This window comes from Cucurbita pepo, chromosome LG01 (genome assembly GCF_002806865.2).
Source record: "Cucurbita pepo subsp. pepo cultivar mu-cu-16 chromosome LG01, ASM280686v2, whole genome shotgun sequence".
NCBI lineage: Eukaryota > Viridiplantae > Streptophyta > Magnoliopsida > Cucurbitales > Cucurbitaceae > Cucurbita > Cucurbita pepo.
In genome coordinates, this window is record NC_036638.1 from 9,477,491 (window position 1) to 9,490,763 (window position 13,273).

The following is a 13,273-nucleotide window of genomic DNA, read 5'->3' on the forward strand; positions in this document are numbered from 1 at the left end:
AAAAAAAAAAAAAAAAAAATGGACCATGGTATTCTTAAAAAAAAATATCAAAAAATAACTTAAGAAAAAACTTTAAAATATGTTTTTTTTTTCTAGTGAATTAACTTTTTAAAATGACCAAGGGCTCCTTTGAAAATTGCTTAAAATGGCGAATGATATCATTAGTAATTGCCAATTTCAATGATGTGTTTTAGAAATTAAATGGGGAATAAACTATTTTAGAAGTTGGAAATTACCTAAAAAAAAAGTAAGAAATAGTAGATAGGGTAAAAAAAAAAAAAAAAAAAAACTGTTGGAACTTTTTTTTCCTTCTGAAAAGATGGGTGAAATTGTGAAAATTTTACTACCTCTATTTTAAATGGATCTATGTTGATTAATGGTGGAGTATGAGTTTGTTGATATAGTGTAACTTACCCTCCTAGAAGAGAGAAACCGAAACCTAAGAGAAATTAAGAAGGTATTTTATTTTTTAATTATTATTTAGCAAGCCATTCATGAGACTATCTTCTCATAATAGCATGGCCTCATGAACTCATGAGCTTGAAGGCTCATGAGTCAAGAATCAATAAATCATTAAAACTGATCGAAGAAAAACACTTTAACTGAAAGGAGATAACCACCAAGCCATGGTAAAATATTCATTAAGCAAATAGAGATCGTGGAAGAGGATAACTTTGCTGTAATCATTGTCGTGGTAACAGGAGTAGTTGGAGAAATGATGGACAAAGGTAATTCAATGATCAAAGTAACCTCAGAAATGTCATTTAATGTTACCATTGCAAAGGATATGGGCATGTAAAGCTGATGGTTGGTGGAAAGATCAACAAACAAATTTTGCAGCAAAAAATGAAGAAAAAAAAAGGCTTTTGATGGCTTGTATTGATACTTAACCTAAAATAAAAGAATATATGGTTTGTTGATCGTGGATGCTCGAACCATATGAGAGCCACTCCAAGAGCTTGATGAAACACAAAAAGTTAAGGTGCAACTTACAGTAAAAGAGAGATGCAAGTGGAAGGAAAAGACACCGAAGGTTTAAACCAATCATGTCATAGTAAACTATTGAATAATGTTCGATTTGTGCTGTATTTAATATACAATCTATTGAGTGTTGAATAATTGATGATTGAAGGATGTTTTGTCCTATTTGTTGACAACACATGTATCATTACAAGTAAGAAATGAAGTCATTACATGTTTTTAATGCGAGGAATTTTACTCTTACTACTTGAGCCAAAGATGACTCGATGCTATGACATGCAATTATGGTAAGCAAACTTAGAAGTCTTTTCGAGTTGGATAAACTAGAAGTATTTAGAACTAATTCTTGAGTGAGAGTGTTTATTTTTTTATTATTTTCTCATATGTAGAGTAATATGAGTTGGCTTTACTCCAACATAAGTTAAAAACTTTTGAGAAGTTATACAATTTTAATGCTATGGTAGAGAACCGAAGTGGCCGCCACGTTAAATTTCTTTGCATAAATAGAAATGACGAATTTATGTATAANCGCCACGTTAAATTTCTTTGCATAAATAGAAATGACGAATTTATGTATAAAGAATTCAATCTATTTTGTGAAGAATAAGGCATCCAAAAGGAGTTAACAACTCTTTACCCTCTAGAACAAAATGGAATTAGTGAATGAACATTCGAACTTTTGTGAAGATGATAAAAATTATGTTACAAGTAAGGAGGCTTTCAAACCAATTTTGAGTAGAAGCTATAACAATATCTGTCTATCTATTAAATCTTTCACCAACAAAGTCGGTAATGAATTGATCTCTTTATGAAGAATGACATGGAAGAAAACCATCTACAAGTCATTTACGAGTCTTTGGCTATGTTGCTTATGCATTAATAAATTCTCAACTTCAGTATCACCAAACAACTCTTTTCTTGAATCATCTTGGAATGAGACACCGCCAAGAAAGTATAAATTTTTAGGTGACATATATGCATCGTGACAATTTTCTTTTATTGTTTCAGACTCTATAAGTTAAAATCTATAAGTTAAAAGAGAAGCCGCAAAGAAGAGTAGCAGAAAGTCAGGGTAGAAGAGAGTCTGACAATTCAAAAGAATGAATCATGGTAGGAAAAAATGCAATTAACTTAAAATGGGTATTCAAGATAAAATTTGCGGGAGATGGAAGCATATAACACATAAAGCTTGTGTTGTGGCAGAAGGGTATGCACAACAATGTGCAGATGTTGAAGAAACATTCTCTTTAGTAGCTCCCTTTGAAACGGTAAAGATTATTCTAGCATTAGCAGCAATTTGCTGTGACTTGTTTATCACTTTTGTTAAGGATATTTAGCCTTATATTATGGTTTACCACATGTATTATAGATTAACAATTTATTATAGACAAATATTTGGTATGATTTAAGATATTGAACCTTCCATTACGTACCATGTGTATCTTTTCATTGTGATTTATTTCATTCGGTAAATGATTATAAATACAAAATTTTCACCACTATTTACGTGTGTTGGTTCAGAGTCGTTCAGTTTAGCAACCCCGATCCTTTCTTCTCCAAGGCTTCCAAATCCTCTCCTCAACTTCTTCATTTCAACGCTCTAATCCATATGATCACCATCAAACTTTCTTCATGATCTTCTTTGGAAAAGCCAACTTCTTTCTCTCCTTGAGAGTCAAGACATGCTCGACTATTTTGATAGAACTCCTCATCGTTTCACCACCTCGCTTTAAACCAGAAACCTCCTCAACATTCAGCACCAAATATTTGGCGTTGAAAGCAGTCGATCAACGGCTTCTCTGTTTCTTACTCTCCTCTCTCACCTAGGAAGCCATTGCTGTCGTCGTTGGTCTCTCCACTACATATGACGTTTGGCTCGCGTAGGAGACTACGTTCGGTCATGGTCTCTCCACTAATCATGGTCGCACTCATGGAAGTTACACTTCTTTTTTTAGCAGATAGCGGGGTCGTTCCCATTCCCACAGCAACAAATCTTTGAACAGAGGACAAATCCACTCGGGTTAGGGTCGTCAACCATCTCGTTGTCAAATATGTCGCATGGAGGGCCATTATATTGATCGTTGCAACCAACGATACGTTCGAACTGATTCTGCACATGCCCACCTTGTTGAAGCCTTCAACACATCATGTTCTATTGCTGGCTGGTGATTTGTTTTTGGACACTAGGACTTCAACCCTTATGACCGCACCCATCTATTTTGGATCTGTCTAAAAATTATACGAGTAAGGGCTTTGTGATCGTAGGAAACTGTGCATCCTTATCCATTACCCACACTGATACTCTTTCCCCTATTCCCAATATTTACTCATTGTTGTCCCTCGTCTCACTAAAAATCTTATTTTTCTCTCTCCGTTACATTTACTAGTAATCTTTTACTGTACAGAATCATCAAACACGAAGGGTGATGGGGACCGATAAAAGGGATGGAGGGCTATAAGTTCTAGAGCGCAGCAACTCCGCTTTTATTGTTGATTGAGATGTACAAGAAAAGGTTTATATAGCACAACTAAAGTTATTCATAAAGAAAAACAAAGAAAAAAAGTATAAAAGTTAAAGACACGGTACAATTAAAGTCCCTTGAGCTTGGTATAGCAAGCTGATGGGTATTTGAAAAAAAAAAATTAAAAAAAAAATAAATAGATGAGAAGTTAGGAGGAGACTTCTTTGTATGCAAAGTGGTTTCACTCCCAGGCTATTTCTCGGCCATTTTCCATAGAAGTTCCATTAGTGGCTTTTTTTTCGTTTTTTAAACACTTGTTAGAGGGGAGAGTATTTACATAGACTGAAATTTATTCTTAAATATAAGCTATTTTATTCTTAAAATACTTAAATTTTTTTCTTAAAATAATCAATATCTTATTCCTAAAATACCAAATCATTTTCTTAAAATGAATAGGGAATGGACTCATAAAATTATTGACCCGATGGAGATAGTGATGATATGTAACATCTTAAAAAAAAGAGAAAACCGATCAAAGTTAATAGAGGGGCAAATATGTCATTTTGCTCATAAGCCCATTATAAGAATGGGTCCAAACGGAATCTTAGCGGAAGTGGTGCAAAAGAGAGAATACGAAGAGAGGGAGAGTTAGAGAAATTTCAAGAGAAGAAAAGAAAGCCGCCGCATGGCTCATCAGAAAATCATTGTTGAAGTTCACTCTCGAGCAATACTGATATGCAAGGACTCTTCCTTGGAAGGAAAGGGAGGTTTTGAGTGGTCGGAGCCCATTTTTTGTGTCACGACCTGATTTTCGAGGCTTCAAAGCTCGGACCCTGACCCAAAAAACGAAATAAAAAACAAACAAAAAGAAAATAAAATAAAAAGATGAAAATCCACTCAGATTTAAATTTAGAAAAAAGGAAATACAATACAAATATAAAAAGTGTAATTTTTTAAGTATTTCAAATGAGAATTTAAATTTACAAAAAGGAAATACAATACAAATATAAAAGGAATTTGCAAAAGACTCTAAAAAACTAAAAAATGGATTGACGCTCCGGAACGACTCCCTCTATGACCGCATACCTCTCAAACGCTCCTCCACCACGACCAGCACCTGACAAATAAAGGTAGAAAGGAATGAGTATAAAAAATTATACTCAATAAGCCACCTACTTATAGGCTCTCTTCGCATCTTAATTTAAGAGGTTCCAACGGTTTCCTAATTCGGTCTTAAGACATTTGGTTCTAATCTTAGTCCCCTCGAGCTTGCCCCTGGGGTTTCACCGGTTCATCGTCCTTTCATTAGACGCCTAGAGGTTCCTTACGCCAAGCTAATANTTAAAGTCCCTTGAGCTTGGTATAGCAAGCTGATGGGTATTTGAAAAAAAAAAATTAAAAAAAAAATAAATAGATGAGAAGTTAGGAGGAGACTTCTTTNGAGTTGTATGACGTGGGGACACATTTCCCATGCGAAATGGCTAAGAGCAGTAAGGACTGATCAGGGACCCTTGTTCCTCCCACGAAGCTATAGATACCGTTCTCACACTAGCAATCTATGAACCCTCCTGAGGTATCTTGTTGCCATGGTAAACCGCTAAGTTCCTAGGGGAAAGTTAAGTCTGGCTAGAGCGACATATCGCTCCTAACAGTAATCCCCTAAGCTTATCATAGAAATGGGCCCTAGCAGTCAACAGAGTGTGCATGCAACCGTCTTCTAACATCATAGTATATAATTCATGCAAACTAGGCATACCGGCTCAACAGAGCGATGACCTCCATCAAGCACCAAGAGTACGAAGTTCGCGCTCAATGGGGCGAATTCATACATCAAGCACCCGGAACACGGAATACACAATTCTAACATAAATTAAACGCATGTATACATATGGCGGAAGCTTAAAGCATAAAGCAACACTCATATAATTCACCCAATACAATCCTAACAATTAGTATAACTAATAATTTACATGGAGAGCTAATCTAAAACAAAATTACTAGCACGCATGCAATCCAAGCCAATTCTACAAGTATTTCTTCCTAAATACCGGGTGGTGACTTACCTGGTTGACGCGTGCCTTTTTGCTAGCGTTTCTTTGCCCGTGAGGTGTCCAAAAATACTGATTTCCTTAGATTAAGTCCTTATTCATGTAAAAACAGTATTAGAACTGGAACCGAGACAAAAATCGGGCAAACAGAGGGCAATTGGGCCAAAACGGCCGTTCACGCGCACTCACGCGCCAGCAATGCGCTGACCACGCGCGTGGACGTGCGCCAATCGCAGGCCGCACGCGCGGTAGCCCCTGCGTAGTCGCGGGTCGGATCGGCTCGCATTTGCAGTTCGACTCGGCTTTTGCAGGCGACACGTGTCGTCGCCTCGTTGGAGCTGTGTTGCTCCAGCCGACGGTCGACGCGTGTCCGGTGCCTGTCACGCCCGGCCGACCTTTTTTTTTTTTTTTTTTTNTCTGTCCTCTACAATCTGTAACACAGTCCCCTTTCCGATTTTCATATCTTTCGATCCGTAGATCGGATCGATATGATTTCTTCGACAAAGTTCTAGATCGTGTTACGGGCTACGTCCTAGTATTTTTTTTTGTAATTTTTTGCTTGACTACCGGACGAGTTAAGAGCATCAGAAGTTCGCTCACCGTTCTTGGACGATTCTCGGGTTTCTGCCTTCGGATCGAGGTTTCAACCAAACTTCTTCAAAGATCCTGTAAAGAGTTGTTCCTAAATGAATATATCAAGATTTTAGATCTTGATTCACAAAGGAAAACCGTAGATCTGAGAAAACGTTCAAGATCTTACCTCGTGGGTTTTTCTGATTTCTTGATTTTAAATGGTACTCCGGCCACCCACATTCTCTTTTCCCTTCCGTGAAAAGCTCCTTGCATCATGATCTTGACCAGAGTAGACTCCGATGGTAGTTTTCGGTGGGTCTTCGGGCCGTTCATTCTTCCTCTCTCTCTCTAGGTTCTCTCTAACACCTTTCTCTCACTAGTTTTCTTTTGGACCCCTTTAGCGTTGGAGGAGTAAACTTACATATTTGCCCCTCTCTCGACTTTTCCTTTTTTTTTTTTCTTTTTCTATTTCTATTTCTCTTTCTTCCGATATTACATTCCGTCATGAATGGAGGAAAACCTGCGAGGGCGGCTGATAGATTTAGGTCCACGAAGTTGTATGAAAATCTTCCACTACCCGTTAAGCGAGGGCGGCTGCAAGAAGCAAGGTCATGAAATTTAAACAACTCTCTTGCAGCAGCGGCAGAGGAGATCACGATGGTTGGGACAGAGCCGAGTTGGAGAAGCATGACGGGGCCATATTTTTTTGAAAGCTTAGTAAAAGAGCGATGGGGGAGAGAGCCAAGGAGGTGCAAATGACCCAACAAAGGAAGCTTTGGAGGGGTGGGAGGAAGAAGCTTGTTGTTGGGTTTTGAGTGTTTTCTTATGGTTTTAAGAAGCAATAGAGAAGAACAGAGGAAAAGCAGAGGAACCCAGATGAAAAAATCATTAGTAGGCATCATTGTATCAACTCTAAGCATTTCCAAGCTCTACTATGAGATATAAAGAGTAGAATGTGGAAGGAGTAATATTTGCGTGTAGGGTGATTGAGCTATTTTGGGCCACAGAGACTGCAATAATTGTTCTTTCACAACATCATATAGATTTGTGTTGAGAGGGATGGCTATAAAGTTGGTATACACATTTCATAGCATTTTCAGAATTGGTTCATTATAATGCAAATAGTCTCTCACTATTATTGAGTGGAAGAGACTAGAAGTGATGATATGTGAATTATATTGAAAGGATTGGAATATCTGGACCTCATGTATCCATATGTAAATAAGTAGGTTAGACATCAAAATGACTAATAATATCTTTTTAAAAATCATAGAAAAAGAAGAATTTTTGTTACTAAATGAACTTTTTAGAAATGACCCATAAGGTTCCTTAAAAAATGACAAAAATGGAGTTGGAGAAAAACTTTTAGAGCTCGATTACATCCATCAAACTTTAACTTCTCGGGACTATGAAGTTGACAATTCTTAGTTGTAATTCAATTTTTTCAATCACATGTTTTCCCTGATTTGTTTTGTATATATTTTTTTTTTCGTGATCTCATATTTAGAATTTATGGTTTTAGAACGGTTTGGATTTTAGGTTTAAAATAATCTTTGAGCAATATACTATTTATTTATTTATTATTATTATTATTATTTTTTTGAATGAGTAAGTTTCTTTTGAAAAATGGTCAAAACAAAGACCTCAAGCTATGAGTACGTTTTGGATTTTATGATGTTTTGTACCAAAGAAGCGAAATATCGTGATGTTGACTATGATGAATATCACGAAACTCGAAGATCAAGCACTGAGTATGTGTTCAAGCTCGATTCGAGAACAACTTCTTTGTGTAGGAAAAGACAACAAACAATATCATTGTCAACTAGAGAAGCAGAGTACAGATCAGACGCTAGTGCAACTCAGAAAAGTATATGGCTGAAACTCTTGATGGAAGATTGACACTAGAAAATTGACTATCCAATACTATTCCATTGCGACAACTAATCTGTGATTCGCCTAACAGAACATTTGGTGTTTCATGCTAGAACAAAGCATACACTACCATTTTATTAGAGAGAAAGTTCTGAAGGAAGAAATCGAGATGGAACAGATGAAAACAAATGACTAAGTGACAGACTTGTTTACCAAAGGGCTATGGAAAACAATGAGTCGCTGTCGGCTCAACATGGTGCAACGAATTAGGACTGGTGTTGAGACACAGAATTAAAATATCATCACTAAGTCAACAAGGTCAAACCCAATAATTGTATGAGTCTATTATATGTTTATTTTAGAAAAAAATGATTTTTAGGTATTTTAGGAATAAATATACCTAATTATTTTTAGATATTTTAGAAAAGAGGAGAAGAATTTTAGGAATAAATTGTCTAGCATCTATTATAAATACACTTCCACCCTACCCAAGTTTTCATCACAAGTAATAGCAGTAATATTCCAATGAGTTACTTGTAATCTTTTCTTTATCTTTTCTCGATTGATTTTAGTAAAGTGTGCGAGTATTTTTTTTATTGATTTTAATAAAGACGGCGAGTATTTCCGAGTTGTGTTCAACAATCGTGCATAAGAAAACTAGTGGCGGTCTTTATCGTTTCACAAAATCTAATTTATTGATAAGAAATATGGATAAAAACGAGGTAATTAGGCATAAGATATTGATTTATTTTATCATAAGATGTTTTATTTTATCATAAGATGCTGTTTTATTTTATTTGAGTACCATAGTAAGGGACTGGAATAAGCTTAAGGGGCGATTTCTTGGCAGACCCAAGACCAGCACCCTCTTCCCTATCAACGTCTTCTTCTTTCATTCCATCCGGCAGTTTCCAATCAAAACAGAGCAACAGGTTAGCCAATGCCAACTCCACCACAAGGGTTGCCATATTCATTCCTGCGCAAATTCTTCGGCCGCTTCCGAAAGGTATTAACTCAAAGTTCTGTCCTTTATAATCGATATTACTTCCTATAAACCTCTCCGGAAAGAACTCTTCTGGGTCAGTCCAATATTGTGGGTCTCGTCCAATGGCCCACACGTTAATGTGAAGATGAGCCTTGGGGTCGATATCGTAACCGTTGAGCTTAAAAGGGGAGATAGTTTCTCTTGGAAGTAGAAGTGGAACGGGTGGATGCAATCTCAATGACTCTTTCACTACCATTTTTAGATACTCGAGCTTTTCCAAGTCGATCTCTTTCACTGAGTCTTCTTTTACGTAACTTCTAACCTCGTGTTGGAGCTTCTTCATCACTCTTGGGTTCCTAACTAGCTCTGTCATGGTCCTAACAATGGTGGTTGCCCCTGTTTCTACTCCCGCTAGAAAAATATCCTAGAAGCACACACAGCGGAAAATAAAACATGGTTGTATCAAACGAATCATAAGAAATTATGGGCTTAACAGTTTGCTATTTTTCAAAAGAGTATAGGTTACCATGATGAGTGCTTTAACGCAATCTTGGGTGACTTTTAGTGCATCAGATTCAGAGCTTTCCCTTTCCATTCTCAACAAAACATCAACAATGTTTTCTTCATTCTTAGAACTCTCCTTGAAGTTGATACGATCGTCGACTACATGTTGAAAAAAGGCATCCATTTCAGCAAAGCTCTTCTCCAGCCTCTCATGAACACCATTCAACCGATCAATTATCCAACCGAAAGTAGGAATGAAATCAGTCATGGAGAAGCTTCCAATTGCTGCAACTGCTCTCCTCATAACATGTTGAAAATTTTCATTATCTAATTTCCCCCCGCTGAAGATGCTGCCAAAAGCAACTCTTGTTGTTACATTTGCAGTGAGAGAATACGATTTCTTACTCAAATCGATTGGAGCTGAAGAAGAAGAGGATTGAGAGATGGAGTTTACAAGCCGACCCACTTCCTCTTCTCTAATTTCCTGAAAAGATTGAACCCGCCGAGCAGTGAAGAGCTGAAGCATACAAATCTTCCGAAGTTCCCTCCAACGTTCACCGTAGGGGGAGAGATTTAGGTCCAAGAAGTTGTATGAAAATCTTCCACTACCCGTTAAGAGAGGGCGGCTGCAAGAAGCAAGATCATGGAACTTAAACAAGTCTCTTGCAGCGGCGGCAGAGGAGATTACGATGGTTGGGACAGAGCCCAATTGGAGGAGCATGACGGGGCCATATTTTTTTGAAAGCTGAGAGAGAGAGCGATGAGGGAGGGAGCCAATGAGGTGCAGATGGCCCAACAAAGGAAGCTTTGGAGGGGTGGGAGGAAGAAGCTTGTTGTTGGGTTTTGAGTGTTTTCTTATGGTTTTAAGAAGCAATAGAGAAGAACAGAGGAAAAACAGAGGAACCCAGAAGAGAAAATCATTAGTAGGCATCATTGTATCAACTCTTAAGCATTTCCAAGCTCTATTTTGCGAGATATAAAAAGTAGAATGTGGAATGAGTAATATTTGTGTGTAGGGTGATTGAGCTATTTTAAGGCCACAGAGACTGCAATAATTGTTCATTTACATTATTATCATATGGATATGTATTAAGAGGGATATGTATTAAGAGGGATGGCTTCAAAATTGGTATACATATTTTATGGATGCATTTCTGTTGTCGTTTTTAGATGGGTCTATTGTGATGCAAATATTGAATTATATGGAAAGGATTTGAACAAATTGTCCATGATCCAAATATGTGGAAACAAATACTATTGAACTCAAAAAACAACTTGAGAAGAGAGCTTTTGAATAGAGGAAACTTAAGTACATGATTATTATTATTATTTTAATTTTATTTATTTATTATTATTTTTCGTTGAAGTAACATAGGAGTATTTATAGTGGAGATTGCTTGATCAATTCGAGCAAATTAATAACTACTGAATCTTTATCTTAAAATCAGTTAATAACTTTTTTTTGCTAAGTCAAGCTTATTAACTCACATTCTTCTCCATAAGCTTGACATTGCTCGAGATTCTTCACTTTGAGAAACTCCTGCATGTCTTCAACTTTATCCCTTGAAAGGGTATTCGTGAGAATGTCTGCACGTTGCTCTCTAGTTTCAACTTTGTTTGGTCCCTGTTCATCTCTGTCTTCTTCGGAAGAAAATTTAATTTTGGCACATGCATTTTCTTTCACTCCTCTCTTCTTTGGAGAGAATTTATCGTTAGACTCACATCTAGATAATTCTAGTGACTTACTCTCTGTTTTTTCAACTTCTTTTTAGGCCTACCTTTAGGTTTGTTTGGTTGAGATGACAAGTTTGAAATCTCATTTTTATGTGGTGGTATTTTTCTAGGCCTCCTTGGTTGAGATGATAAGTCTAATGAAATACATCGACTTATATGTTACAGTTCATTGATTGAAGCAGTCTTTGGTTACTTCTTGTATCTATTTTTCGGTTCCTTTTTCTCCTGACTTATTGGTTTCTTCTTTATTTTCTTTCTGTTAATGCCAATGGACACTTTTTGAAGATGTTGATGGTTTTTTAATAGTATCTTATACAGGCGGTTTCAGGATCATCTTACCTTCATCAACAGTGTTCTGTTTCTGTCGTATATCTTGAGGAACGAGCCACCTATCTCCATTCTGGTACCTTCTTCTGTCATTTGACCAAGGCTAATAATAGTGTTCTTCAAACTTGGAATATAATACATCTTGGTCAATAGACGTTAATCGCCGTTCTTACACTGGAATAAGATAGATCATTTGCCTTGGATCGGTACAATTGATCTGTCGCAAAGCTTCACATTTCCAGTGAACTTCTCATCAAGCTCCTTGAATTTTGTTCGATCTCCGGTCATGTGATTGCTCGCTCTGTTGTCTAGGTACCACATGCTAGTCTCCACTTGGTCTTCTCCATTTATGAAGGGGTTCACCATAACCTTCTCTTTATTGAGCATCAACAGGTTGGGCATTTTCTCGGCCAATATCAATGTGGGCTCTTCATCATCCAAGAACATGAGGTTTGTCTCCTCATCACACTCCTTGTTGCGGCACTCTGTCGTATAATGCCCATATTTTCCATCAGGGTAACACTTGACCATACTCATGTCCTTTCAAGGGTTGCCATTTTCTTGGGTTTGTGAGGTATTGTCACGACCTCCTTTGCCACCACATCTACGACCACGTCCATGACCTCTTTTTTCTTTGTTATGATTGCCATGTCTGCTCGTACCTGAGAAGGAAGAGCCATCTGCATCTTTCTTTTTTCATCCGTGCGAGCCACTCCTCATGTGTGAGTAAGAGGTATTTCTCCTCTTCTTTGTCTTCGTAGCCACAAAGTCTCTCTTCATGGACCTTAAGACAACCAACGACCTCCTCAACCGACATGTTCTTGAGGTCACCGAACTGCTCGATGGAGGTAACAATCTGCATGAATATTGGGGGAACTACTCGAATGAACTTTTTGACGACAGAGATCTCCTCCACCACGTCGCCTAATGAACGGATGTTGTTGACGATCGTTGTTAACTTCATAGCAAAGTCGTTTATTGACTCACCATTCTTCATGCACTGTTCTTCATGCAGATAGCCTTGAACTCACTCTTCTTCAAGGTCTGCACATTTGCTTCCTTGACACGTTCTACACCAACATGCATTGTTTGCTGCGTCTCCCATGCTGCCTTTACCGAGTCCTTCTCTGCCAACATGAGAAGAACGTCTCTGGGACTGTTTAGGATGGCGGCAAGAGCCATCTTATCCTTACGCTCTTCAACTTCATCACCATGCTCAATGGCGTCCCACACACTCTGTGCTTGTAAGTTAACACGCATCCTTATCGACCATGCTGCATAATTACTCTTTGTGAGTAACAGGTACTGAAGCATTACACTCCCCTCCCTTCCACTCCTTATCGTTGTCACATCTCTTCCAGCAACTTCGTGTGGTGACGACATTTGTTTCGACATCCTAGCTCTGATACCAAATATTGGAAATTACCCACGATCAAAATGTGTCGAAATAAATAATTGAAGCGCTAGAACTTGAGGGGAGATATTTTGTGAATAGAGGAACCTTGAGCACGTATGCTTTATTAATTTTTTTTTTTTTTTTGAAATAACATACCTCTCATGGCTATATAGGGTGGAGATTGCATATTCAATCTCCTAAACTTTATAACTACTAAATCTTCTAATCAATCTTCTCAGTCTCCTAAACTTTTAAATCAATAACTTCCATGTTTATAATTGATCCTCTAAACTACTAAATTTTACTAATGGATCTCCTACCTTTCAAATTAATAACTACGGAAACTTTATCCTAAAATCGTTCTCCATTAATAACTTATTTTGGGTCAAGT

General features: G+C 37.4%; 2 protein-coding genes across 3 annotated transcripts in view; both read right to left on the bottom strand.

Moving 5' to 3' along the window:
• LOC111802421 (cytochrome P450 71B37-like) overlaps positions 1–10,373 on the bottom strand; it is a 25,409-nt gene extending 15,036 nt beyond the window's left edge. Inside the window, exons 1-2 of one of the 2 annotated variants that reach the window (XM_023686783.1) lie at positions 9,448–10,373; positions 8,681–9,345 (exon numbers count right to left, since the gene is read on the bottom strand). In XM_023686783.1, the coding sequence (XP_023542551.1) occupies positions 8,725–9,345; positions 9,448–10,359 (1,533 nt within the window). In that variant the 5' untranslated portion in view covers positions 10,360–10,373 and the 3' untranslated portion in view covers positions 8,681–8,724. Of the gene's footprint in view, positions 1–8,680; positions 9,346–9,447 lie in introns of those variants that run through there. The other variant, XM_023686791.1, reaches the window with a different exon arrangement.
• Positions 10,374–11,675: 1,302 nt separating this feature from the next.
• Positions 11,676–12,881, bottom strand: LOC111810129. Its single transcript, XM_023696714.1, has 3 exons — positions 12,518–12,881; positions 12,282–12,410; positions 11,676–11,971 (listed from the first exon to the last, which is right to left on the bottom strand). Exons 1-3 carry the CDS (start codon positions 12,879–12,881, stop codon positions 11,676–11,678), a joined length of 789 nt encoding a protein of 262 aa, XP_023552482.1.
• Positions 12,882–13,273: the final 392 nt, after the last annotated feature.

Coding starts and splice junctions, on each gene's coding strand:
- LOC111810129 (XM_023696714.1), bottom strand. CDS start 12,881: ATGTCGAAACAAATGTCGTCACCACACGAAGTTGCTGGAAGAGATGTG. Junction 12,411..12,517: donor TGTGCAGACCTTGAAGAAGA/GTGAGTTCAAGG, acceptor TCCGTTCATTAG/GCGACGTGGTGGAGGAGATC. Junction 11,972..12,281: donor GTCGGTTGAGGAGGTCGTTG/GTTGTCTTAAGG, acceptor ATTATACGACAG/AGTGCCGCAACAAGGAGTGT.